Source organism: Epinephelus fuscoguttatus, linkage group LG4, assembly GCF_011397635.1.
Source record: "Epinephelus fuscoguttatus linkage group LG4, E.fuscoguttatus.final_Chr_v1".
NCBI classification, from domain to species: Eukaryota; Metazoa; Chordata; class Actinopteri; order Perciformes; family Serranidae; genus Epinephelus; species Epinephelus fuscoguttatus.
In genome coordinates this window covers 15,205,462-15,230,426 of record NC_064755.1, presented here as the reverse complement: position 1 = coordinate 15,230,426, position 24,965 = coordinate 15,205,462, and the positions used below count along the sequence as shown (strand labels likewise).

Below are 24,965 nucleotides of genomic sequence, written 5' to 3'. Positions count from 1 at the left end.
TACCAGCCAGTATAAACAGCAACAAATGGCATGCTGTCACTGAGACATGGTGGTCAACCGTAACATGACACACCAGAGAGCTATTTTCAAAAAGTGGTTCAGGGAAAAAATGCAATCGGAGCAATTCTCGACATCTGACATCCCTCTGACAGTATATCTGCCTGGCTTTGGACCCTCGCTCTGGCTTTGTGCGCCTCATTTATGCATGTTCTGTAGGAGCTTACCGCCTCCCTAAACCCTGCAATACAATGGCTCTGATCTCCCAAATGCATAGTAATGACCGGGAATCCAAGCATGGACAGGACTAATCTAATTTAGATACAACATGCCTCGGAAACAGCACATTCTTATTTATTTATTTATTTATTTATTTTGTCGAGAGTCCATGAGCAGCACGGAGCATAAAGCACTTCCCTCCAACCCACATTTCATTCCCCTCCGTAGAGCTTGAATCAGCATCTTGTCACAGCAAATTTGCAGTAGTGGTCACACAGTCTAGTTGGCCCTTGCAGTACAAATAAATACGGGAAACGAAGGACCAGAAATAAGGAACACTCCGTTTATTTTTCAAACCATTACTGTGGTTTCACTCAATAAATATCTCCTATGAAATGTTAAGGGTTTGAGTCGACTTCGGTTTTCCATTGTCATTATGTCCTTATTGTTTGGTCTGCCTGACGCTTTTGCCTTTCCCGAATATGACTTCAGTTTGTATTGAGTAGTAATGAAGATGAATTTAGAGTTGTTTCATTTTCTGGGCTTTTCACTTACTTTAAACGAATCGCCATGTGTGACCTTGATGTGGCCGTGTGACTCGGCAAATGCACTTCGAAAAATAACAGAAAACAAAATTTTTCTTGCCGCTTCGAGCGAACAGGTCAAGTTGGTGCGTGTGGTAAACTTCAAGAGATCAAACTGTTGTAACTTTTGGAAAATATAGCGAGAAGTTTTGTTGCTTTTCCGTACGTTTTATCAACTCAAGTTTCAGCAACCACTGAGAAGTTGGCAAAGTAGAGGATTTTGCATTGATTAGCTGTTTATGTTCTTTGCCCTGGGCACTCCTTCATCTTCCTCCTGCCTACCTATAACACGCTTCTTCATCTAAACTCAAGCAGAAGTTCAGATTTCATCCCCCCCCAGAGGCACCGTCTGGTTGACAGAATGAGATATGTTTTTCCTATGCCGTTATAAATCTATAGATGCCTGATTGCCACTGATGACAAAATAAATGTACTGTGATTATGGCACTGGGAGAAGGAGACCCTTTGTGACCCCTAAACAAGGATCATCTGGCTCCAGCATGAAAAGAAGACATTTCGTAGCCTGATTGGGACATCTAAAATAAGTGTGTTTAAAGTGAGTCGAGCTGGAATGTTGAGTGAAGGTTTCAAAAGAAATGGATCCCGTGTTGGTTCAATGATTATGGTTAATAAAAGCTGACCAAGGGAGCATGAGCTGGCGTGTTTTGTGACGTCTTGGTCGGAAATTTTCTTGCTTGGATTTATTTGCTTTCGCCACGTGCATTTAAATTCCAGCTCTTTTTTCACGGTAGGTCTTTGGAGATGGGCAGTAATACGTAAAAGAGAAAGTGTTTCTCTTTTTCACATTTAGCACAGAAACTTCACCTGTCAGTGGCTTTCATCCCGATTTAGGCACCGCACTTTCCCACTTTCTCCTCCCTCCTTTGTAGCCTCGCACATATCCCCCTCACTGCTGGAAGCAGCGTGTTTTAAATTCTCTTATCTTTAAGGTTTCACAGTCAATAAAAGTCTGTTTTTATCTCCAACGGATTCCTGCTCATCACTGGCCTTTTTCCAGGGCTTTGCTTCTTTCTCCCTCTCCCATCTTTGTGCTCAGTGTATCCGCCAGCCAGACCAGCTGACTCTGTGGGTTTTCTGATGGGTTCACACGGGTTAAAAGCTTTGATCATGAGCGGCGTGAGGCAGGTCCGCTGTGGGGTTTGACTCCGTGACCTTTCACACCACTCAGCCCGCAATCTAGCTGTCCTCTTGCCTCTAAGTAAACTATGTACTGCACCTACACAGTCATTTATAGAGTTATCTATCCTAAAGTGATGACAGCACTTATCTTGTAGCTTATCTTAGCTGCATGACAAATTTAGGAACATGAATCTTTTGCATGTGCCTTGGAATGACCTAAGATCTAAATTGCTAGAACCTCTTTTCATACAGTAGTTTGTGGAAAAATTAAGAGAAAAAAGAGACATTTCTTGGGTGTTCACTTGCTGAGGCAAGTAAGTTCGCCTGTCACCTTTCAGCTTAACATTTTGCAAAACTCAGTGCTGCTTATTTAAATATAAAGTTTAGCATATTTATTCACTTCTTGCCAAGTTTTAGAGGTTTTAGTTTTTAGTTTTAGAAAAGATTCATACTACTCTCATATCTGAATAGTAAATATGAAGCTAGCCGGTTAGCTTAGCATAGCACAAAGACTGGAAACAGGGAGAACAGTTAGCAAGCTAATTTCTTATTTCCTTGGATGGCGAAGGCATGACCTGCCCTACTTTCCCTGTGATTGGCTAATACTTGTTGCCTGTGTTGGTAAGGTTTAGGCAAGAGGAGTGGGATTGTTTAGGGTAAGCATGTCAGGGTAAGCCAGTCAGAGGCAGAGTAGGGCGGGTCATGCCTTCGCCATCCCAATGCTGTGTTCACATTAAGAATGACACACTAGTGACATGAAGCTATAAACTGACGCCCGACACTTGTCACTGTAGTTAAGCGTGATGCGCTACACGTATAAGTTGAACTGGTGTCGATTTTTTTCAGTGTTCCAATGATGCAAGGAAGTGTCAATGAATCATGTGTTTTTGTTTTTAGCTTTGGCACTGTGTTGATTAATGTAATTAGCCGATGCTATGCTAGCTTTATGTGCATTTTGGTGGAATGGGGCAGCGAAATGTGATGTTAAAATTGGACTTAGGCATTGATTAAAAGCGTGGGTATTTTTCTTCACAAACATACTTTTTTTCTTTTCTTAACTGAATAACTTGAGGGTGGCATAGAGATGCAGTGGTTAGCATTGTCACCTCACATTAAGAGGGTTCCCAGTTCGAAACCCCGGCGTGGGAAGCCCCTCTGTGTGGAGTCTCAGTGTGTCATTGAGACTCCACACAGAGACTCAATGACACACTGACTCTGTGTGGAGTCTCAGTGTGTCATTGTGGGTCCTCTGGCTTCCTCCCACAGTCCAGAACTTAAAGGCTAGGTTAATTGACGACTCTAAATTGGTCGTAGGTGTGAATGTGAGCATGGTTGTCTGTCTCCAAGTGTCAGCCCTGTGGTAGTCTGGCGACCTGTCCAGGGTGTACCCGCCTCTCGCCCAGTGTCAGCTGGGATAGGCTCCAGCCCCCGCCATGACCCCCAACAGGATAAGCGGTTACAGAAAATGAATAAATAGCTTCAGATGACATTCAGTTGAGGCGCTTTGTAGCAGATGCATACAAGGCCATGATGATGAACACTTCAGCAATGATTCTGCAACAGTGTAGCTGGTCATGCTGTTGCGTTGTCGCTTATAGTGTTAATTCAACAAAAGAAAAAAAAAACTTGCAGCTAACATGGAGTTTTGTCATCCCTGAGAGGTTGTTATGTTGCCCAGCAAAGAAATATCCACTTTTTTCTGACCAGACGGATGACATGTTATTTAGTGAGTTTTAGAGGTGTTGGTAACCTGATTTTGTTTCTTTCGGACAGAGCCAGGTTAGCTGTTTCTCCCTGTTCCCAGTCTTTATGCTAAGCTAAGCTAACTAGCTACTGGCTTTAGCTTCATATTGATTTAACTCCTATCTCTAACTCTAACTGAACACATTTAACAGTCCGTAGATTAAGTCAGAAATTTTTAGGCTGAAAATTTTCCCCAATTTATTTGTCACTGCAGCATATATGGCTATAAAACTGTCCAAAACAAAATGCAACAGCTTGCATATTCAGTGCATGAGAGCAAATTATCAGACATCAGCTTAATCACATTTTAAAAACATGCACCAGCTGTTGGCAATCCATAACACGTTGTTAGGAAGTGCAATAGTCGGGCTCTTATCTTGTCTTTCCCGCGTACAACCAGGTTTTTACAACCAAAGGTTCTTTACCATCTCAGAGGAGGGGATCACACCAGCTGCAGCTGATAAGAGGGAGAAAAGATAGGTGGTGAATTTGTGGTCCATCAGCCACGGGCTTGATTAGTTGAACCAGCGGTCAAAGAACAAGGACACAGTGTATTTCCATCCATCAAACCCATAGAAAAATTTATGCAGACTTTTTAAGGGGATCTGGCGCTCTTACTGAATTTGAGCTCTCTGTAGGTGTGTGTGTGTTTGAAGGCTTTGAAGGTGCTTATATTCTCTGATTGGTACCCAGAGCTCATTTTCACTTCCATTACAAGTCTATCAATGTGAAGCCGGATCTTGATGAAAGGCCCTCTGCAGACAATTGATCTCAGTAATGATGAAGAGGAGGGGATAGGTCAGACATGCCACTTCTTCTTTCACAGGATTTTCTCGGAGGTGCTCGCTGGAGTGTGAGCCAGTCATGGAGCTGCAGTTTGATGGGCTAGTTAGATGTGTCGTGTGATGGATGGCTCTTAAAATGCTGTTGAAAAATGGTATGGTGTGTGCATCAGCCAATTATGCAAAACAGGGCTGTGTAGCCAGAGAATGGCGTACTTTCTCCAAACTAATTAATTAAATTTCTCTCTCAGGTCTCCCTATTTTATTTTGCCACAAACCCTCTTTCACAACACCCTGGCGGATGTTAAAAAAAAAAAAAAAAAACTTTTTAGATCGAGATTTCTACTCAGTCAATTCAACCTAATCAAAGTGTGGAGGGGAAAAAGGCAGGCACAGGCACAAACAGGGATTCCGTAATTGGCTTGTTTTGCATTTCATCTCCAAGGATATTTTATTCACATGCCTGGCTTATAAAAGCTAAATTGTTTCAATTCTAAACTGATTGCGCCTGAGACACAAAAGGGAAGAAAAAGAAAAACACTGCCCCCGTGCCTCCTATGGGGTTTTGCTAAATCACTTATTTCTTACTAAACTGGATTAAAAACAAAAGACACAAAGCTAGAATGCCTTGGTTTTCCTGCATAATAGAGCTACAGCACCCGGGGAGCCGTTGCCTGGCTGGTAACTGAACTTATGCTTTTGAATGGTAGACATTTTAACCGCAGGCATATTATGGAGGATCCACGTCTGTTTATTCAAGAGATAATAGACTTAGGGTTTGTGTTGTCCCCCCAGTAATGTGTCCTCCAGATCATCTCTGGAGCACTTCCTGTTTGCTTGCTGCCTGTACACGTCTTTGCTTTCACGTTTATTTTCCTTAGAAAGTCAGAGCAGTTGGAAAAGTAGGCCAAGAGGAGGAGCAGTGGGGTTACAAATGTGTGCTGAGGTGCAATCAAAGGATTGTTTTATGTTCTCAATACTGCCCAAAGACTTTATTCTGCATAGAAAGAGGGAAATCTCAATGTGCAAGTGCAGCACAAGAATGTAAATGAAACAGCGCCTCGGTCCTCAGCGTCGACATGTGGATGTGGTTAAGGTGGTGGTGTCTGAGTTTGTGCTGCGTCTGGGAAGAGTCAGGATGACATATCTGTTTGTCACAGGGCCAGGTATGAGTATGTATGGGAGCGGTGCCAGGTTGTCGTCAGCACTTCAGAGGTGTATACACGAAAACATGAAACACACATGCCAGCTCCTTGCCCTACGGACGGTGGTCTCATCACAGCAGGAACAAAGCTGCTTTGCAGAATCAAAGGTACTGCACAAATCGGCCATAAACAGCACAGAAATTAGCTCAGAGGAGGGTGTTGTCTGGCTGGGAAGCTGGCATTCTGCCCCATGCATATAACACCCAATTTTGGATGACCTGTTCACTCTAAAAATAGAGGAAAGTTCTCTTCCACTCTCTCCTCTAGAGTGCTTTAAATTAACTTTGAGGTTGTGTCTCATAAGCCCGTGCCTGGGCTGGAGAGGGGACTTGAGAGCCTGTAGAAGAGCCTCGTAAATCCAAGCTGGATCTCCCTGAAGCAGTGATTGAGATGTATTAACACTGCTCAGCAAGCCTCACTGGCAAAGTCTGCACAAAGTACAGCCCCTGGGCCTCACGGACCACTTCAGTCCACTTCATCTCTTTGTAGAGTTTCTGCTCACCTGCTCAGATTGAAAAGTGGCCACAGGACTCCACTCCGGTGATTTTAGGGATTGACTCAAAGTGCACATTGAAACCTGGTGTGTCAGATTTGAAGAGGATGATCTCCTCCCCTCCATCCATCCTTAAATCCATCCCAAAAGTTCATATGAAGTTCACATGACAGATTTTTAGTTTAGTTTGTAGTAGGGAGTGGTACTTTTGGGGGATTGATCAATTTAAATGTCACTGATATCCTTGGGGAGTTGTTACAGTATACTTGATGAGCATGTTTGTGCACTCGTTACTAATCAGCTGTAGCTGCTTGTTTGGAACTTTGTATTACTTGGTCAGTGTATGTTCATTGTTATTTTAGGGTAGCTTTTAGGGTGCAAAACTTCGCTTGCTTTGGTCGGAATCAGGGACTGACTTTCTGTTCAGTTGCATAATTGCCTAGAGTTGGTTCGTGTTCTCACGGCAGCATTTACAAGTGGACCAGATCAAATGCCTGCGTCAGAACGCTGCTCTTGATTGGTCAGAATTTCCATGCGGGAAAAATCCTGGAAGTAAACAAAACGTTACACTGCAAGATAAATGCAACACTTTTTAATGTCACAATGGAGCGACGACTACGCGGGTTGATTTTAGCGCTGGTCATCGTGGACTATATTGCTTGCATTGTTCATTTTAGTCGAACCGCACAGTTTGAAAACAAGGCGCGGCTCCATCTAGAAAACAATGTGTTGATGCATTGGATGAGCTGAATGTGCATATTAAGGCAGTACAGGAGGAGCCGCACATTAATAATCCTCCAGGACTGTAACATGCTCATGCTTTTTTAACCCAAACAATGTGTAATGTGACTGCAGTTGGTTTGGATCAAGATCGGAACACGATCTCACCACAAACGAACCGCACCAGAGTTCGGTTGTAACCAGACAGAGGCCGCCTCTTCAAGAAGATCTCTGTCTGGTTGCTTTCAGAATTTTGAAAAAAAAACTGCCCTAACAAACCACACTTAGGGGTCAAACGAACTTGGGGTCAGTTGAAATGAATCAAACAGGGCAGGTGTGAAAGCACCCTTAGACCTCATATGTAAAATGTAGGCTACGTCGAACTGGCCCTAGAAATAATATTCATGTACAATTAATTTGAAACAGCAAATGTGTTTTTAGAGAAACGTAATGTCAAGCAAATTATGTTTGCTAGTAACATTATGAAGAAATTTTTCAAACTAAAATATCTTGCAAGTCGCAAAAATGCTGATACTGAACGAATCAATAAAATGTTCACTAAAAATATTTTTTCAGTTTTTAGCAAAATGTTCACTGACAACATATTTCAAATGTTTTCCGCCCAAACAGTATCCACTCGTAGAGATTATAGCATTATTCTTACCTTTTTTATTAACATTTAACCAAAATCACAATCTATCCCAGACCTTAACTGAAGTGCACTGGTTGCTGAAACCTAAGACAGGACTCTTAGTTATTTTGTCTTTCATTAAAATGTAGCCTAACCAAATTCACAATCTTTTCCTAACGTTAACCAAAGTATTTTTGTTGCCTAAACCTTAGACAGGAGTCAGGAGGCAAACCTGAAGTACTAGTGTCAAGGTCCTGCACTTTGTACGCCCACAATCCTCCAGAACCACCATTGTCCGAAGCCTGCGTGGTACATGAATGTAGCAGGGCAGCAATTACATTGCAGCAACTACATCATTAAGAAACATATGGAAATAAGTTCTTGGAGACAGGATTGGTATAACAGTAAAGAAGACAATCAAATATGGTCATCTTGTCAAATACTGAAGGAGTGTGACATTTTGTTAAAAGGCGACAGCTAGCAGCCAGTTAGCTTAGATTAGCACAAAGAGTGACCACTGGGAAACGGCTAGCTTGGCTCTGTCCAAATGCATCATACCAACATCTCTTAATCTCACAAATGAACACATTATAGCATGTTTGTTAACTCCGAACAAAAATCTAAGTACACAAAATAATACATGGTGTATTTTACATTGGGGATATATAGCATACTTTGTTATGCTAATTATTTATGCTAAGTTAAGATAAAGCTGCTAGCTGTAGCTTTATATTTATTGTACAGAAAAATGGTATCAAGCTTGTCAACTATTCTTTGAACTTGAGTTAAAGGACACATCCCATCTAGTCTTTTTGGATGTGTTCATGTGTTTGTTTTAAGCACGCCTCAGTGGTTAGTCCCACAGTCAGCAGGAACATAGATGCTGCATTCCTGTGTGTCACTGAGGGCTAATTAAAAAGATAGATAGTCATGGTATTATTCTTTGTTCAACAGGAAACAGGAATTATTATTTCTTTTTTAACCAGAACATTTAAACGTAATTTTTTGCTCCCATGCACTTTCTGCTCTAGCCTTTCACTTGAACTGGCACAGTTTCAGTCACCCCTTTAATTTTCACATGACAAAACCCCACTTTGCTCACATTTTTGGAACCTTGCATTATGTTATCAGTCGTATCTGTGCACACCAAACAGATGTTTGTAATTTTCCTGTTTTTATTTCTAATAGCATTGAGATAATGATGATAGTTTGGCCTATTCTCCATTGTTGTATTGTATTGTAGTCGGTTGCCTAGCTGTGGTCTTTTCTTTATATGCTACAGCATCCACTGTCACAGTGGGGTTACAGCTATAGCACATTTATTATGGTTGACTGGATGAAATGGTTCACCCATTAGGTCCCTGCACGGCACTTTGGATTTATACTTTTAATTTAGTGTTATTAAGCTCCATTTGGTAATATTTCTCATAATTCTATGGATATATTCTCACTATATAAAATGTATTTCTTCACTGTGTCGGGGGGCTGACCTTTGACAGTGGCTCAAATTAATGAGAAATGGTGATGTGGATTGAAATGATGACCTTTTGTTGCCAAGCGACCGAGTAACTTCTTCAGCAGTGGCTTATCATCATAAAATACTGCACCATGGGTAGTTGTCAGGCCTCCCCTGAAGGTTTTGACAGAGCTGACCTTATACAAGTAGGTTTTTTTTCAAGTTTGTGATATTTCCATAACCACTGTGAATACAGTATGCTAGTATTCACATCCACATTGTTCCACTTCAGCCACACAAGCGCACTTGGTGCTCTACCGAGCTCTTAAGTGTATGTCTGGAGTGACTGAATTTCCTTGCCTGCAAAAACAAGGAATCATTTTGAGGAGGAGTTCTTCTACCAAGCTTCAGTAAACATACTGAACATATAAACATGTTTGATTGCATTGTATTTTTAGGTGTTCCTACTGTGTTTACCCCCTCCATTGCACCACAGCAAATACTGTAATTAGCTGTCATGGTGTTGTCATCTGTGCACCCAGTCTCATTTCCTGTTGCCTGGGTGTTGAGCTGTAGCTCGTTGCATTAGCAGCGATCATTAGCAGACAACAAAGCTTTTCCCCCCGCAGTCAGATGTCCCCAGAGGTTATTGAAGCCTCTCTTCGCTGATACAATCTGTATATGACAACAGACAGGCGAGGAAATCAATAGTATACCCCCAAAGCAGTGGTGGTATGAAGTTTATAATCACAGATGGGACATGTTTGCTCCCTTTGGTATGTGGAGATGAAGAAAGATCACATCCACTGATATAAAAGTAATGTGAGGTTAGGCCATTGTAGCCTTGGGTTTAGCTTTAAATAATGAAAAGGAATTCATCTGAGAAAACATCTCTGACTGTGATGCCCTGGAGATTTAGATTCAGACTGCTGAGACTAATAGAACAAGACGTTGCTGCGTAGTTCATGTATTGATCATCTACGTTTTGTTGGGCTCTGTAGTGCTGAATTTCCCATTTTTTATGTGTTTTTGAGGCACATACGAAGTTAAAACTGCAGGACCTGTACGTGCTCCAGCTGCTTATTTAAGGAAAAGCTCTAAGTTTTTCTTAGTTGAATTTCCAACATGAGCACAATAAGAAAGGTCACTTGGTCCGAACACTGGAACATGCTTGCGGCGAAATATGTCCAGCCATTTTTCAAAGCTCCGCCAGCAAAGTATTAAACAACCAAACACACTATAAATATTTCATAAGCGTTCCCACACAGCATTTGGGAAAGTGTTTAATATCAAGTCTGTAATATGATGAATGGAGTTCAAATGGTTGTGTTTGTTTTGATATGTCTATAGAGGCCGCCGAGGAAAAATGTATGCATGAGTGGAAAGTCCCGATGTAAGGTCACCTTCATTAATAAACAATCAATGAATTGACTCAGTGTGAATGTTCTGGCTTTAATAAAAGCTAGTGATTTTTTTGTCATTCTTGGTTGGCTTAAAAAGTGGTTTAAAGAGTCAACTGATTTGTTCATTATCCAGCTATACTGTTGAGACCATGTAGTAGCTATGTTATTCTTGAGCTGAAGTGATGTAAGATCAGGCTTTCCTTTGATCAATTTCCAATCCGTAGCCTTGGTCAGAGTAAATGTAAGGGTCCTCGAGTCATAAATATTATAACCACCCAGAAAACTAGGTTTGGCTCGATGCTCTCATATGTGCAGTATATTTTCCTCAACAGTTGTTCCTTTTCCTTTCTACCAGATTGAGGGTTTGATCGCTGTTCCTGTGTTTTCTTTGTCCTCCAGAGAAAGAACGTCCACCTGCTGCTGAATGTGTTTTTGCTGGCAGCCTGGGGAGCCATCCTATTGGCCTGCCGATTCTACTGGATGGGTAACAAACCGCCCAACTTCTCCAACTCTGACAACCCGGCAGCCGACTCCCCCTCGCTCCTCACCAGGACGCTGACGTTTTTCTACCTTCCTGCTGTCAACTTCTGGCTTCTACTTTGCCCGGACATGCTCAGCTTTGATTGGTCAATGGACGCCCTGCCTTTGATCAGGAGCCTTGCTGATTGGAGGAACATTCACACGGTGGGCTTCTACCTTGCATTGCTCCTGCTGGCTTGGTTCAGCCTGTGGATGCACCACACCGGTAAAGGCAAGGAGAGTAATGGCAAAGCGCATCATTACACCAATGGCAGAAATGGGAACAGTAACGGACATAGTTACCAATACAACAATCACGAACATATGAACAATTCCAACACAGACGCTTGCATTAACAGTGCACAGAATGGTACCAAAAAGCACTATGAGAGCAGGACTTCACTGCCCACCACTGAAAATGTCGTGGTATTCTCTCTGGGCCTGCTGGCTATCCCTTTCCTCCCTGCCACAAACTTGTTTTTCTATGTGGGGTTTGTGATAGCAGAGAGAGTACTCTACATCCCCAGCATGGGCTTCTGCTTGCTGGTGGCGGTGGGGGTGAGGTCTCTGTACGTTCGTCTGCGGCGCAGGTCCACCAGGGCCATGTTGGTGTACTGCAGCGCTGCCATGGTTCTTCTTTTCAGTGTCAAAACTGTATTGAGGAACCGGGACTGGCAGAATGAGGAGATGCTCTACAAGTCAGGGATTTATGTCAATCCTGCTAAAGGTAAGGCTCTTTCATTCTGAATCAGCATGCACAGAGGTGCGACAGCTCCAACATGTGCACACACACACACTTTTTTTTACACTTTTACTACACATTCCCACACCAAAACCTCTTTCACCCATCATATTTTGCTGTCTGAATAGCGAGCAAGCTCTTAGGCACGGTTTTGAATTTGATAATGTGTGCTGTCTCTCCACTGCCGCCCTGAATAATTCAAAGTCAAGCTGCTTCAAAATGACTTCTCTTCATCACTCAGCCTCACCGCAGAATATACAAGTGCTCACGAGTACAAGTCAGTTAGTTGTACTACTCAAGGCTAAATTTATCCTTCAAAAAAGCACTTTATTTTACTGTTGCAAGGAATACAGCAGAGCTGTACCTCTTTATCACACATCATCTTATACCCAGCATGCAATCTGTTTTATGACACCAATGCCCCATCTCACTTGGAAGGGCACCATCACACGTCTCTGATTGGCACCTTTAACAGCAGATAAAATATTCAATAGCCTTCGTATTCAAGGTCATCAGACACAGATCCCCACCCGAAGCAAAGTTGTCAGAGCTGCTGAGGAGGGGAGCAGGGCAGGGTACTCGCAAGGCAACAGCGGGGACACGTTGTGTTAGCTAATTTCCCTTTCAGATTCAGAGCGGAGCTGAGGCGTGACAGCTGTTTGTTTTGGCAGGCCATCAGCCGAAACAGAGCAGCAGCAATGTCCCGACTCACATTCATTATAGCTAATATGAGATTTGAGCAGAACCCAACCTCAAACACAGGCGCACTCATTGGATTGTTTGAGCTGTGAAATTTCAGGATGCACAAAGGAACTCTTATCCGACAAAGATGCTTTATAAATTCATCTGTGCGTAACTGGAAGCACAGTCGAATGAGGGATGCTCGGGTTGTTTTTATCTGCTTGTTTCAGTATATACTGAATATTCTTCAGGGATCCATAATGATGATGATTTTCCACAGCTAAATACTGTAATTACGTCACTTAAAAGCACGCTGCATATTTTAGCACTTTCAACACGTGTCAACAAAAGCATCAAGAGCCAGCACTGTGAGGTGCGAGAAGAAACAAAATAATGTAACAATGACTTCATTAGGCCTGTCTATGTTTATTTAATGACTGTTTGACACATTGAATCAGTTTAATCATAATTATTGTCACGCTTGTGCAGCAGAGGTGGGACCAAGTCATGATTTTGCTCAAGTCTCAAGTCCTTGCACTAAAGTCTCAATTCAAGACAGTCAAGTCCTGAATCAAATCCCAGGTCCTAAAGTCATAATGTGCTCTTTACCAAATGTAATGCCAAAACGGTAGACTAATGATGTATTAAATTCACAAAAATCATAAATGCTTTGTAAAAATTGGATTTATTTCTTAAAATTAGGTTTTTAAAAAGTTATTTAGCTTTTAAGCTAACATAAGCTAAGCATTAGCTTGCTTACTATGCTAATATTAGCTTCAACTTACCGTTCTTTGTGCAACTTTGAGTGCCGAACAAAGTTGGAAGTTGTTGCCTTGCCATTTGTAATTTTCAGCCTGCACATTTTGCTCGTCGAAATGTATTTTTTTTGACCAATGTGTAATTTTTGTACACAAACAAAATTATCCTTGGTATCATTAGCTCTTTTTAAATAGGAATTATGCAAATTTGCAGGAAAGCCCGATCAGTCTTCTTTCAGCATTGGCAGCATAAAAACAAAATCGGGGAGTGCAGCAAAATGCCGCCTTCCTACTTTTGTTTATACAGAATGTACCTTTTTCAGGGCAATGGGGGGCGTGAGCAAGTAACAAAACGTGTAGTTCAGCGTGTGACGTAACCACTGACATGGGAGGGAAGCCGCGTCTGGTCAGTCCTTCGGCAATTCTCTCATACTAAGTTGGCCCGTCCTTCACCGTCCCCGTCATCTGACGGTTGATGGTCTCTTTGTTTGCGAGGACAATGAGGGCGCGCAATTCCTTGTCTCCCCAGTTACAGTGTCTGTCAGGTTTGCATTTCCCTCTTGCTACTAGATGCTCGCTAATTCCTGCTATCAGCTGTTTCTTGTTCATCCACTGCAGTGGCTCACATGTGCGGAGTCATCAACAGCCCCTCTTGTTGCGGAAGGCCGCCTCGGACTTTTTAAACTAAAAGCGTTTTGCCAATATGTCTCCCCTACGAGGCGGAAAATTGGGCACCTCGGATCAACTCGCCGATCTGGCTCTGTGGGTCTAAATGCTCGCAGCTTTCCAGCAACATTCGCAGAAAATCTGGCAGTGTAAAAGGGGCTATTTTTTCCAATTGGCGGCCAGTAACATAACGTTAGGTCTGCATGTTCTCCACTACAATGTGATTGGATGTTGTTGGATTGGTTCAAGCTAAGTGGACCACCTGGGGGTGCTGGGAATAGGATGCGTTGCGTTAGTAGATTAGGAAAATGAAGGGCAATGAATTAAGAGTAAATGAATTGTTTCACGGCACACTTTTGAATTAATCTTTGGCCTATCAAGTATTTTCAAGTCAAAAGGCTCAAGTCCAAATGAAGCCACGAGTCATTGGTGTTAAACTCCAAGTCAAGTTGCAAGTCTTTTTTGACTTTGTTGAGTCTAAAGTCATCAAATTTGAGACCAGAGTCTAACTGAAATACATGTCATGTGACTCTAGTCCACATCTCTGTTGTGCAGACTGTAAAAAGAAAAACCTTAAGAACAGATCAGTGATGGTATTATTTTACAAAGCAATCAACACTGGCCACCATCACTCTGCCCATACATTTCATTTCACACTCCACAGTCTCTGTGCAAAATGTATAAAAGCTCTCAGCAACCTTTTTTCACCTGTCAGTTGCTTCACCCTGCCATTCAACACTAATGCCATTAGCTTAGCAAAAGCACTGTGGTGGTCTTCTTTTCAGACACACTGTTATAGAAATGACTGGTGCTTTTGGCTCACACCTCCCCTGGTGCGTCATTTTTCTTTACCCATAATGCTTTTCTCTTTAGAATTTAAAGAAAACCACTGAACCCGTGTCAGTAAGTGGCTGAGAATAACAAAAGAATATGATTACTTGCCATAGAAATGTTCTGTCCTGCTGCTTTAATTCAAGAGCTTTTAAGATTCTGAAAAAATAATTAAAGAAGGTGTTCACAGTTAATTCTGTTTGATTAACCTTTTCTTTTGTAACCCGCTATCAGCATGGGGCAACCTTGGAAACGTCCTGAAGAGCCAGGGCAAGATGGAGGAGGCTGAACAGGCGTACAGAAATGCCCTCTATTACCGCAGCAACATGGCTGACATGCTGTATAACCTGTGAGTTGGTGTTGTAATTTTTATTTTCTTATTCTCAATGCTCAAGTGTGTTTGCCTTTTGATTTTGTTAAGTGCTGTCAATGCGCTTTTGTGCTTGTGTACTTGGTTGTCTTTTAAAGTGCATCTTCATTCATAGCTGAGTGACTGTGGAATATGTGCGACAAATGTGAGAGTTCTCCTTTTACATGCGTGTGTCCATTGATCAGAGCGTTTCTCTCAGAGGAAGTGCCGTCTTGTCTTGTATTCCCCAGAGTGCTGTCTGTCTGACAAGGTTATTAATGATGCTGTTTTAGCCTGAGGGGGAAACACAAAACATCCACAGCCTCACACTCAAATGTGTGCTCAAATGTCTGTGGTTTGCTAAGATCTAAATCTTCCTCCTCACTTTTATCAGCTGCCCGTGTACTCGTCTAATCCTAACAGAGGCTTTTTGACTTTTAAACGTTCTTTAAAGCTCTAAACTGCCTGTACTGTGTCTCCTTTTGTCTGCTCCAGTGGTTTGCTGCTACAGGAGAGCAACAAGTTCTCAGAGGCGCTCTACTACTATAAGCTGGCCATTGGGAGCCGGCCAACTCTGGCTTGTAAGTACAGCTCTTCTTTTTTATTGACAATCTCCAGCTCTTGCGGTTGTGGCTGCGCTGTGTCCAGGCAACAGTGCATACAGGCTGTGGTCATGTGAAGGGAGAGGAATAGGTGGCAAAGGGCAGTGGGTATACAACTGAACTCAACATTCAATGCAGCTGTCTGACTGGCTTTCAAAGCCGACTCATGTCAACAGATCAGGCAGCTGCATGATGTCATTTATTATGAATTCAGGCCATGACGCTCCTATTTCATTTCATCCCTCCTACGTTCACTGCTTCTTCTTCTTTCTCTCAGTTTTTGGCTCCCTATACTTCATCACCCCACCATGAGAATTAGCCACAATTTAACTGCTTTTGCTGGAATTAAATTTTCCATCGTCAGCAGGTTGATTAGAACAAATCGCTCACAATCTTACCTGATCATGCAATAAATTAGCTCCCCATTGTTCCAGGCATCAGTCAATGACAGAAAAACAGAGAATCTTAAATGTCTCTTCCTTTCTTCCCTTGGATTAATTATCGACCTAATCAAGATCGCGGTTAGACTAGAAAATTTCCATTTAGCGTGCAATTATCCAATCTGTTATAGCCGATAACAAGGTTAATTAATTACCTCAAGCAGCAGACATGTTGATGGCAGAATTACAATGTGACAGTTAAAAGCGTTTTTCAAGGTTGAACCATTACTCACTGCCTAACTGGGAGCAAACGAGAGCAAACTGTAGCATTTTTGATTTAATATGCAGAGCTGTGCTGTTTTGTGATAAAGTGCTATTGATTTCTGTCACATTTTTGCATACAGGAAATCAATTTAGAAGGCGGACGAAATAGGAAAAAACTTGCTTTTGTCTCTCTGTAGTTTTTCTTATCTGTTCTGCTGTCATTGCAGATCTATGCAATGGAGAAAAAGCCTATATTTTGACCATCTGATGCAACACAATGCAGCACAGATGAAACTGTGAGGTGCAAGGATGTGGAATTAAATAATGTGAGCTTTTAAGATAACAAATTCCAAGGACAGAAGAGGAAGACGATAACGTGTCTGATGGAAAAACAACTGTTTGATTCTCATCCACTCCGCCTTAACTTGATTACACGTCAACACCCTATAGAAGAGCCTTCCAGATTGATCTGCTGGATCAAGTTAATTTATTCCAACAGACAGACTTGATAGGGAGTTGTTTAGAGAGACAGGTCTACAGAGACTAATTACTCTCCAGCCACATATCGATTATTAGATGCTGTCTTTGACCACTCAAAGAAAAGTTTAACAAGCATCCAGAGTGTCTCACAGGATGCATGCAAAGGTCGGATATACAGTAAAGCATTAATAAGGCCAACAGTGGTTCATCATTCCGCCTCAGAGGGGTTATACATATAGAAATTATCATTATGCATCTCTTCAGCAGCATTGATCTCTGAGGCTTCAGATGAGTGACACCACTTTTCCACCCAATTAGCAATGGTTTTTAAGTAAGCAAGTAAAATGTATTTATATAGCCATTTTCGCAAACATAGGCAATATACAACAGAGAAGAAATCATAAAGACAAAGTGACTACGTGAGCCACTTAGTGAAAAGTGCACAACTAGTAAAACTATTTGGACCGGTTCGCTAACCGGTTCTGTTCAGGATTCTTGAAACCTTGGTGCTATCTAGCGAACTAGCCTATGTTTCCATCAGGTTTTAGCAAAACTGTTGTAATCAAGGAGGCGTCAACAATGGAAGGTGTTGCACAGTGCACAACTGAATGAAACAGTAGTAGCTGGATGTTGAATCACATTGATTAGCTGCAAGCTTTGTTCTGTTAAAACAGATATTTGTCTTTATCCAAAAAACAAGCATGGTCCAACAAGTTATGTCAGAATAGAAAAGAATATTACACGCCAGCTTGGAACTTACTTTTCAGGTTCCAAAATGCTCCGAAGTGTCCAAAATTAGGTGCGCAAATCAGAACAGAACCATGTTGGTAGAAAAGGGGTATAAGAGACACTTGCAGATTTGGCAAAAAAGGCTCTTCTCTTTGAGCAAGCACTCAATGAATCCAGTCATCAACATGGATTCTGTTCAGAGACCCAGTTTCCCCTTAAAGAACACCTTTACTCAAAAAATGACCACATATAGAGGACATTTGGGTCAGGGAGGAAACTGCAGTAGTTAACATTGTAAGCATGAACATATCAGTGGAGTGACACTGAGTAGAGTCAGGTTATAGTGGCCACACTGTACACTGGCATAAATATGTTGACATAAGTCAGTTGAAGGAAACAGCTGATCCAATCAGGTAAGGCAGGGAACCTCAAGTGTTCAGCCAGAACTGTCACGATTCTCCATGTTTTGTTTCTCCAACAGCGGCCTACTTGAACACGGGCATCATCCTGATGAATCAGGGTCGCCTAGATGAGTCCAAGCGCACCTTCCTGACCTGCGCCGACATCTCAGATGAGAACCTGAAGGATCCCCACGCACACAAGAGCTCAGTCACCAGCTGCTTGTACAACCTGGGCAAGCTGCTCCATGAGCAGGGACACCAGGAGGTATGGATTCAAACTGTAGAAAAATTAGGCCTGTCACGATAACTATGTTATCAACTTATTGCACAATATATAGACGTGACCTTGGATCATTTTGCTGACCTCAGTACTGCCTATTGTGTTTAGATGCTTGTTTTTTTTACATAAGAATGTCACCAACATTTCAGCCAGCATGATGACAGAGTAAATAACAGGGTTTTCCTGACCATTACTTTGGCGTTATGAATCTCCCTTTTTTTCACTCAAACAAAGTTCTCATAGGTAAAAACAATAGCCTGCAGCTGCACTTTTGAAATGGAAAAGGCACAGTCCTGATGGTCGTTAATTTGCCAAAACCCTGGCAACGAGCCAGCTAGATTATGGAGGTAACTGCGGTGTTCCCGGAGTTTCACTAAGCTTTTTTTATTAGTTCCAAGAGGCATCACTTGGTTTTGTTGGCCAAATTTTGTATCGAGTCTCAAACTGAGTAATTTCAGTCAGCTCCTTTAAAGGTACTATACTTTTATTTTATATACTTTCCTAGCAGGTTCTCCCTTTTAAATGTTTTTTTTTCATATTCCATTTCCAATGTTTGAATATTCTTAAAAATTAAAAGTTAAATGCTCTTTGAGAGGATGTACTTGCGTTATTATGCTGTTATGTTATCATTATATCAGTGGCAAAAAGTACAGTAATATTGGTTATCGCATTTATTTCTGGGATAATATATCATCGAGCAAAAATAGGCATCATGACAGGCCCCAGATAATACAGCTCACATATTGCTTTGAAAAAAAAAAACCTTAAAGATACATATTTCAGCACGTAAGTTACACTAAATTCCTTAACTTACATGTGTAATTTGGTAAATAGAGATATGCTGAGACAGTCATAATGTTATTTATCAGTTAAGTTCATTGCAATATGAAATAAATGTGCTATGTGGAGATGACATTCCTTCAAAATCCTGTTTTTTATCTTTATAATGTACATGTTGGCCCCTCAGTATATGAAATATAAAATGTTTTGACTTCATTTGCTGTAGTTTACATGCAAAAATCTTTTTTGGCTCACATTCATGTATTTTGAAACATGCCTGCAAACACCCTTTGTCTCACACTCAGAGGCTGCTCCTTTACGTGCAGTACATGCTAGAAAATGTAAAACCATAGTGAATTGAGATAAGATGCAGGCAGTTGCCCGAGGAGCTTCTGGGACACTGAGAAAATGTTCAGTTTTATATGGACATGTTCCAGGATTGCTTGTGTCATAGGGGACACAATGTTTTGTGCAGATAATCCTCGGGCTGTTTCTAACAAATTTGCTTTCTTTCACGCCCCTAAAGACCTACAGTGCTGGCTAAAGGAACTGGTTTTCCAATGCTGCACATTTATAATGTACATAAGCACTGATGCTGCTGATTCAATCAGGACTGAAGCAGCGGCGCTGCAGATTCAATAAGGGCTTTTATAAATTGTTGGCATGCTGGAGAAAGGGAGCAGTCCCACTTCCTCCAACCTCTAACCGCAACATTTGCTTCAGCAATAAAGAGGTTCCAGCTCCTTCGACCATTTAAATTCTGAGGGACTCTGAGGTGAATCACTGGACCTGCACTCTATACATACCAGAGTCAATATGTGACACCGCTCTAGTCGTCTTAACAGCCGTGACACTGAGGATAGACCCTTTCTGCTCGACTCTGTATGAACCAGCCTCCCAGCGACCCCCAATTCCACGCTGTGTATTCACAGTGTCAGGGCCTCGGCTGCAGGGGAGGAATGACTAGTTACCAGAGCGCCAGCTTCTCTGGTGGGGTCTCTCCGCTCTCTAATGCAAACATCCCCCACCTTCTTTTTTTTGTTTGTTTCATTCACAGGAGGCCCTCACAGTGTTTAAAGAAGCAATACAGAAAATGCCAAGACAATTTGCACCACAGAGCCTCTACAACATGATGGGTAAGTGCTGCTTTTGTTTCAAGAGCACAAGCATAAAATCTGTTGTTTTTAATGAAGAATGTCGGACAGCGGAACTGACGGGACGGGTTATTTTGGAGCAATTGGCTGCTTTACATCATATGTTTTTGTTTTACTTTGTTGTGCTGGGTCTGTTAAAACAAACCTTTTTTGTTTCTATTGGCCAGGCAGCATCTTAACTGAACCAAACTTTCAGTAAGCATTAGTGGATTACTAATTGTGAGTAAGGCCAGTGCTTACAGCCCGGTTAGATGTTTGACACGTGCAGCTTTGAATGTTGGATAGTCTTGGGCTCGCTAGCACAAAGCAGAAATATCCGAGGTTGAAAAATAAAACCTTCGCAGAAATGCCAAGAACTGCATTTCCTCAAATGGTCAGTTGAAGCTGACTCAAGAGGCAAGAAAATGCCCAACTTTACAGCAAAAATAACATCTTTACAGCCTAAGTAAAAAAAGAGTTTTTTGTCTCTACAGCTAATTTCAACTCTAGGGGGGTTGAATTATATAACTCACCCATTTATACTTAAATAAGGCTCAAAGGTATGCATATTTAAGGGCCAACTGAGCTGACAAGCAGTCTGTGAAGTATCGCTACTGTCTAGGAGTCAAATCCACCCCTCGCTCCTCCCACAGCTCCACCCTCTTGTCCAATTATGGTCATTTCTGGCTCCAACAAACCAAGATGGTGACATCTGAACTTGAGGCCTAAAACCAGTGGGTAATGTCACGGTAGCTACATCCCTTATTTCATACAGTCTGTGACTAATACTCATTGTGGAGCAGGAGTATCCCAGACCTTTTGGGAATTTGCCACAAAAACACAGGTTAAAATCACTTGTGAAAGTTAAAGTTGGAAGATAACCAACAGAATGATTGCTGTCACGATTTCAGATTTCTCTGTATTAATGATTCAGTATTTTCATGAGCAAAAAAGAGGAAATCAAACATTTGTTCTACCACTAGTGCTGTGAGAATTCAGAAGATGTTAACCTCGGGTTCATATTTCCAGTCATGAATCTTAAACCTGGGGCTTACTGTAAGCTCTAGCTTATTAGATAGGAAGATGGAAACTAGGTTAAGGTCAATCTAGCCTTCTGCAACCTTTTATTAGGTTAAGCCAGGGCTAAGATATGCTCCAAAAAGTTTGGGGGAGCCCTTCTGTATGGAGTTTGCATGTTCTCCCCCCAAAAGCATGGGTTTTTTCCTGGTACTTCGGGTGTCCAAAGACATGCAGGTTAATTGGTGACTATAAATTGTCCGTAGGCGTGAATGTGAGCGTGAATGGTTGTCTGGATGTCTCTGTGATAGTCTGGCGATCTGTACCCCGCCTCTCGCCCAGTGTCAGCTGGGATGGGCTCCAGCAACCCCCCCATGATGCTCACAAGGATAAGCAATTACGGAAAATGAATGTATGAATACAAGTAATTGTCAAAAAATGTTTAAAATGAGTGTTGGATAGTGATACAGCAAACAACCACTTATATCAGTTCATATCAGTGAAATCCTTGTTTAAGAGCCTTGAATTAAAGCTATTAAGCAGTGTTTTGAGACAGGAGTAAGCTTTACAATATCATGTTAAACAGAGTTAATTTGCTTTTCACTTCAAGAACAAGCCAGCTTGTTAGATTACAGCTGTAGAACAGCTGCTTTCAGGCTCATTATAGCTGCTTTCTCTTTGCTTTTTTTTTTTTTTTTTTTTTTACCTTTTTTCTCTCTCTCCGTCTCCCTCCTGCCTTCTCTTTCTCACACACATGCTGCTACTTACACACACAGACATTTTGAAACCTGGGATGTCTGTAATCCAGACTTGGTAGTGCCACAGGTTCGCTTGTGTGCTGGCAAAATGCAATTTGACAGAGCTACCGAGATTATGTCAAAACGTTGATGAAAGCTCCAGTCACCGTTAAGGAGCAGCGCTGCGTCTGTAACGGAGGCACCGTGCCAGAGATCTGCGATTTCTGCGGCTTAGCGATTGTTTCCTCGCTGAACTGATTTGGCACACCTGCTCATATCTATCTCCAGTTTTCACTCAGTGCGCTGCTCTCATGCTGTTTGTCAGACGCCAAGGAGCAGAAGCTTTCATCAGAGGCAGACCTGGGTGGTAATCTGCACCCTGCTGGTCTCGCTCCAGCACTCTCTGGTGGGCCGAGGAATGTTCCACTCCGAGGGGCTGCTTTTCAGCTCCTTGGATTCGATGTCACTTCTAATTGTGCGCTGATATTTGTGCTAATCTCATAGAGAGGTCTGCAGCCAGGGCGGCGAGACAACTATTTTGGCTGCTTTAAAATCTGTTAACTAATGAAACAGTCACGTCAAAACAGACCTGTACATTTTCTTAAGTCGTTTAATGCACCAGTAGGGATGGTGGTAAATCTCTGAAATCCAGATAATCCTGTATATTGAATACACAGATGATTTGTTAAACTAAAGTTATCAGCATTGCACTTGTCAAATAGTATAAATCTCAGTTTGGACTGAAAAACACAACAAGCTGGCTGTGGGAATATGGCAATCTTTAAATACTATCTCCAAATTTGTGACATCCTCTAATCCACTCTTTGCTGATGTAAACTGCTGACAAGAGCATTTGTGATTATGTGTCTACAATATTGTGGATTTCCAACACTTAAATCTGAAACATAAGGCTGCACTGATGGATATCATCTTGAAAATATATTCTCATGTATCACTCTACATCTCGAGGGGGAAAGTCCTTAAGCTCGGAGCTCTAATTTTTTTCCCAATGAAAGGAAGTCACGTCTTAAATTTGATGCTTTTAACATGCCTGTGTGTGTTAGAGGTATTATTATACAGCGTTATCACTCATTCGCAGTAAAAGGAGAAAGAGTGTTTTCAAATCATTAAAAGAAAGTCCCAGAGTTGTGATTAGTCGTGTGACACCTGTTGCTTATCAGTTACCGATCAGGGAAGTGATTAGTCCTAATCCTCTCAATTAAAGTGTCAGTCCACTCCAGTCTAAACAACATGGACGCTCCAGTTCAAGTGAAAGTTTAACAACTGGGATATGTTCTGTTTCTTTCCCTAAATATGTTGTAATGTTGATTTAAACTGTGTTGTGTCCCATTACTAGACGGTGTTGTCAAATTCTTGCAATAATACACGTGTTGTTGGACGGCTATGAAAGGGAGGTTATTGTTGTTTCAGGTGTTAGCAGGCAGAGGGTCAGATCAGGCGGTGGGGGAGGTATTGGATGATGTCTGACAGATCAGCGAGAGCGAGGGAGTGTGTTATAAACTCAGTAATATTCCATAGTTTTTTTAAGCCACACTGAACTCTGCCAATTTCAGTTTTTAAGAAATAAGTATTCTGATTGGGTATCAAAGATTTGCAGTTAAAAATGAAAGTAGACTATAAATTGTCTCTGCAGTATGAATGTGCCGCTCTAAAACAAAGCTTAACATTTTCATTCTCTTAGCTCAGTGCCAGTTGTTACACAAGTATGTCAAAACATATAATGGTTTCTGGATTGAGGTCCAATCTCACTGCAGCTCTGTTATTGAAACCGTCAGCTGAACAAAGGGAAGATGTGTGATGACATAACCTCTGACAGCGTGACCCCTGACTCGACTCTCACTTTTGCTTTCACAGGAGAGGCCTACATAAGACTAAACAAGCTGTCTGATGCTGAACACTGGTACAGAGAGTCCCTGCGAGCCAAGCCGGACCACATTCCAGCACACCTCACCTACGGCAAACTCCTGGCTATGACGGTAAAACTTTGATCATTTTAGACCCGTTTCCACTGAGCAGTACGGTACGGTTCAGTTCAGTTCGGTACACTTTTTTCAGTTTCCACTGTGAAAAGTTGTGGATGGTACCAATGGAACTGTTCTGTACCGTCCCCATTTTTGGTCACCCCTCTGTTGGGGTACCTAAGGTGGAACTGTGAACACTGAAAGCCGTTGACAGTCACTCTGCTCAAGGCCGAACTGTGGCTGGTTTTGAGGCTCATGTAACCACTGTTCATACCGCGGAGAGTTTTATTAGTAAACTGTAACTATGAAATAAAATGTTATGCTGCCTCGCGTAGCAGCTGGAGTCGGAGACTGCTGGCAACTTTTAAGGTGGAATGTTGACTTGTAATGTTACTCAATGCATGAGTTCATGACGTGAATCCATCAGCACACCTCAAATTTCACAAAGTTGTGGAGTGTGGTTCCTGTGGGCTACGGCAACACTAAACCCCCGAGCTTGCCTGAGAAGGACTACATGTACAAACCCACTATTTTTAAATATCCCATTGAGAGAGACTCTCACTGCAGACCGTTTTATTCTGTTCTGAAAATGTCGGCGTGCAGCCTCGTTCTGTGGACGATAAACAAGGCGCAGACTTCCATCTGTGTCACTGATAATGAGGAAATACAGTGAGTGCTGGACAGAGCAGTGAGTGACAACAACCCCGGACACATTTAAGGGTACTATTTGCGGTCTAAGCGCTAGGGTCTAGGTACCATGTCTGAAGGGTTACTTTTGGTTCCAAAGGTACCATACCGAAAGTGTTTGGTGGAAACGGGCCTTTTGTCATGAATGTGTGTGTGAATAGGTGAATATGACACGTAGTGTGAAAGTGCTTTTTGTGGTCAAAGACTAGAAAGGCCCTATACCAGTGCAAGTCCATTTTACCAAATCGGTGACATCAGTCTAACTTAATGCCTCCCTGAACCCGTTCTCATACTCTGCCTGTACTCTCTCAATTCTTTTCACTTTCTTTTTTTATTGCACTCTCTTTCATCTCCCCTCGTATTTCATCACCTCTCCCCAGCTCTTTACTGACGGCAGTAATGTCCTCCTGAGGTCTCTACAGTTAATCAATAGTGTGCGGGTGAGAGAGGAAAGATTGGAAGAGAGTGGCGCTTGAGAACGAAGGAAGGTTGTCACGTTGTGTTTCTCAAGATGTTCCCCTCTGTCATGGGAAAAGGACTTCCTGATTAAAAACCTTGTCTTGGCTGTCCCGTT

General features: G+C 42.0%; 1 protein-coding gene across 1 annotated transcript in view; it reads left to right on the top strand.

Annotated features, from left to right (window-relative positions):
- Nucleotides 1-24,965, top strand: part of tmtc2b (transmembrane O-mannosyltransferase targeting cadherins 2b) — a 122,672-nt gene that overhangs the window by 71,402 nt on the left and 26,305 nt on the right. Inside the window, exons 3-8 of the mRNA XM_049573579.1 lie at nucleotides 10,773-11,619; nucleotides 14,805-14,919; nucleotides 15,415-15,500; nucleotides 17,856-18,040; nucleotides 19,893-19,971; nucleotides 23,598-23,719. Coding sequence (XP_049429536.1) covers nucleotides 10,773-11,619; nucleotides 14,805-14,919; nucleotides 15,415-15,500; nucleotides 17,856-18,040; nucleotides 19,893-19,971; nucleotides 23,598-23,719 — 1,434 coding nt within the window. The remainder of the gene's footprint in view (nucleotides 1-10,772; nucleotides 11,620-14,804; nucleotides 14,920-15,414; nucleotides 15,501-17,855; nucleotides 18,041-19,892; nucleotides 19,972-23,597; nucleotides 23,720-24,965) is intronic.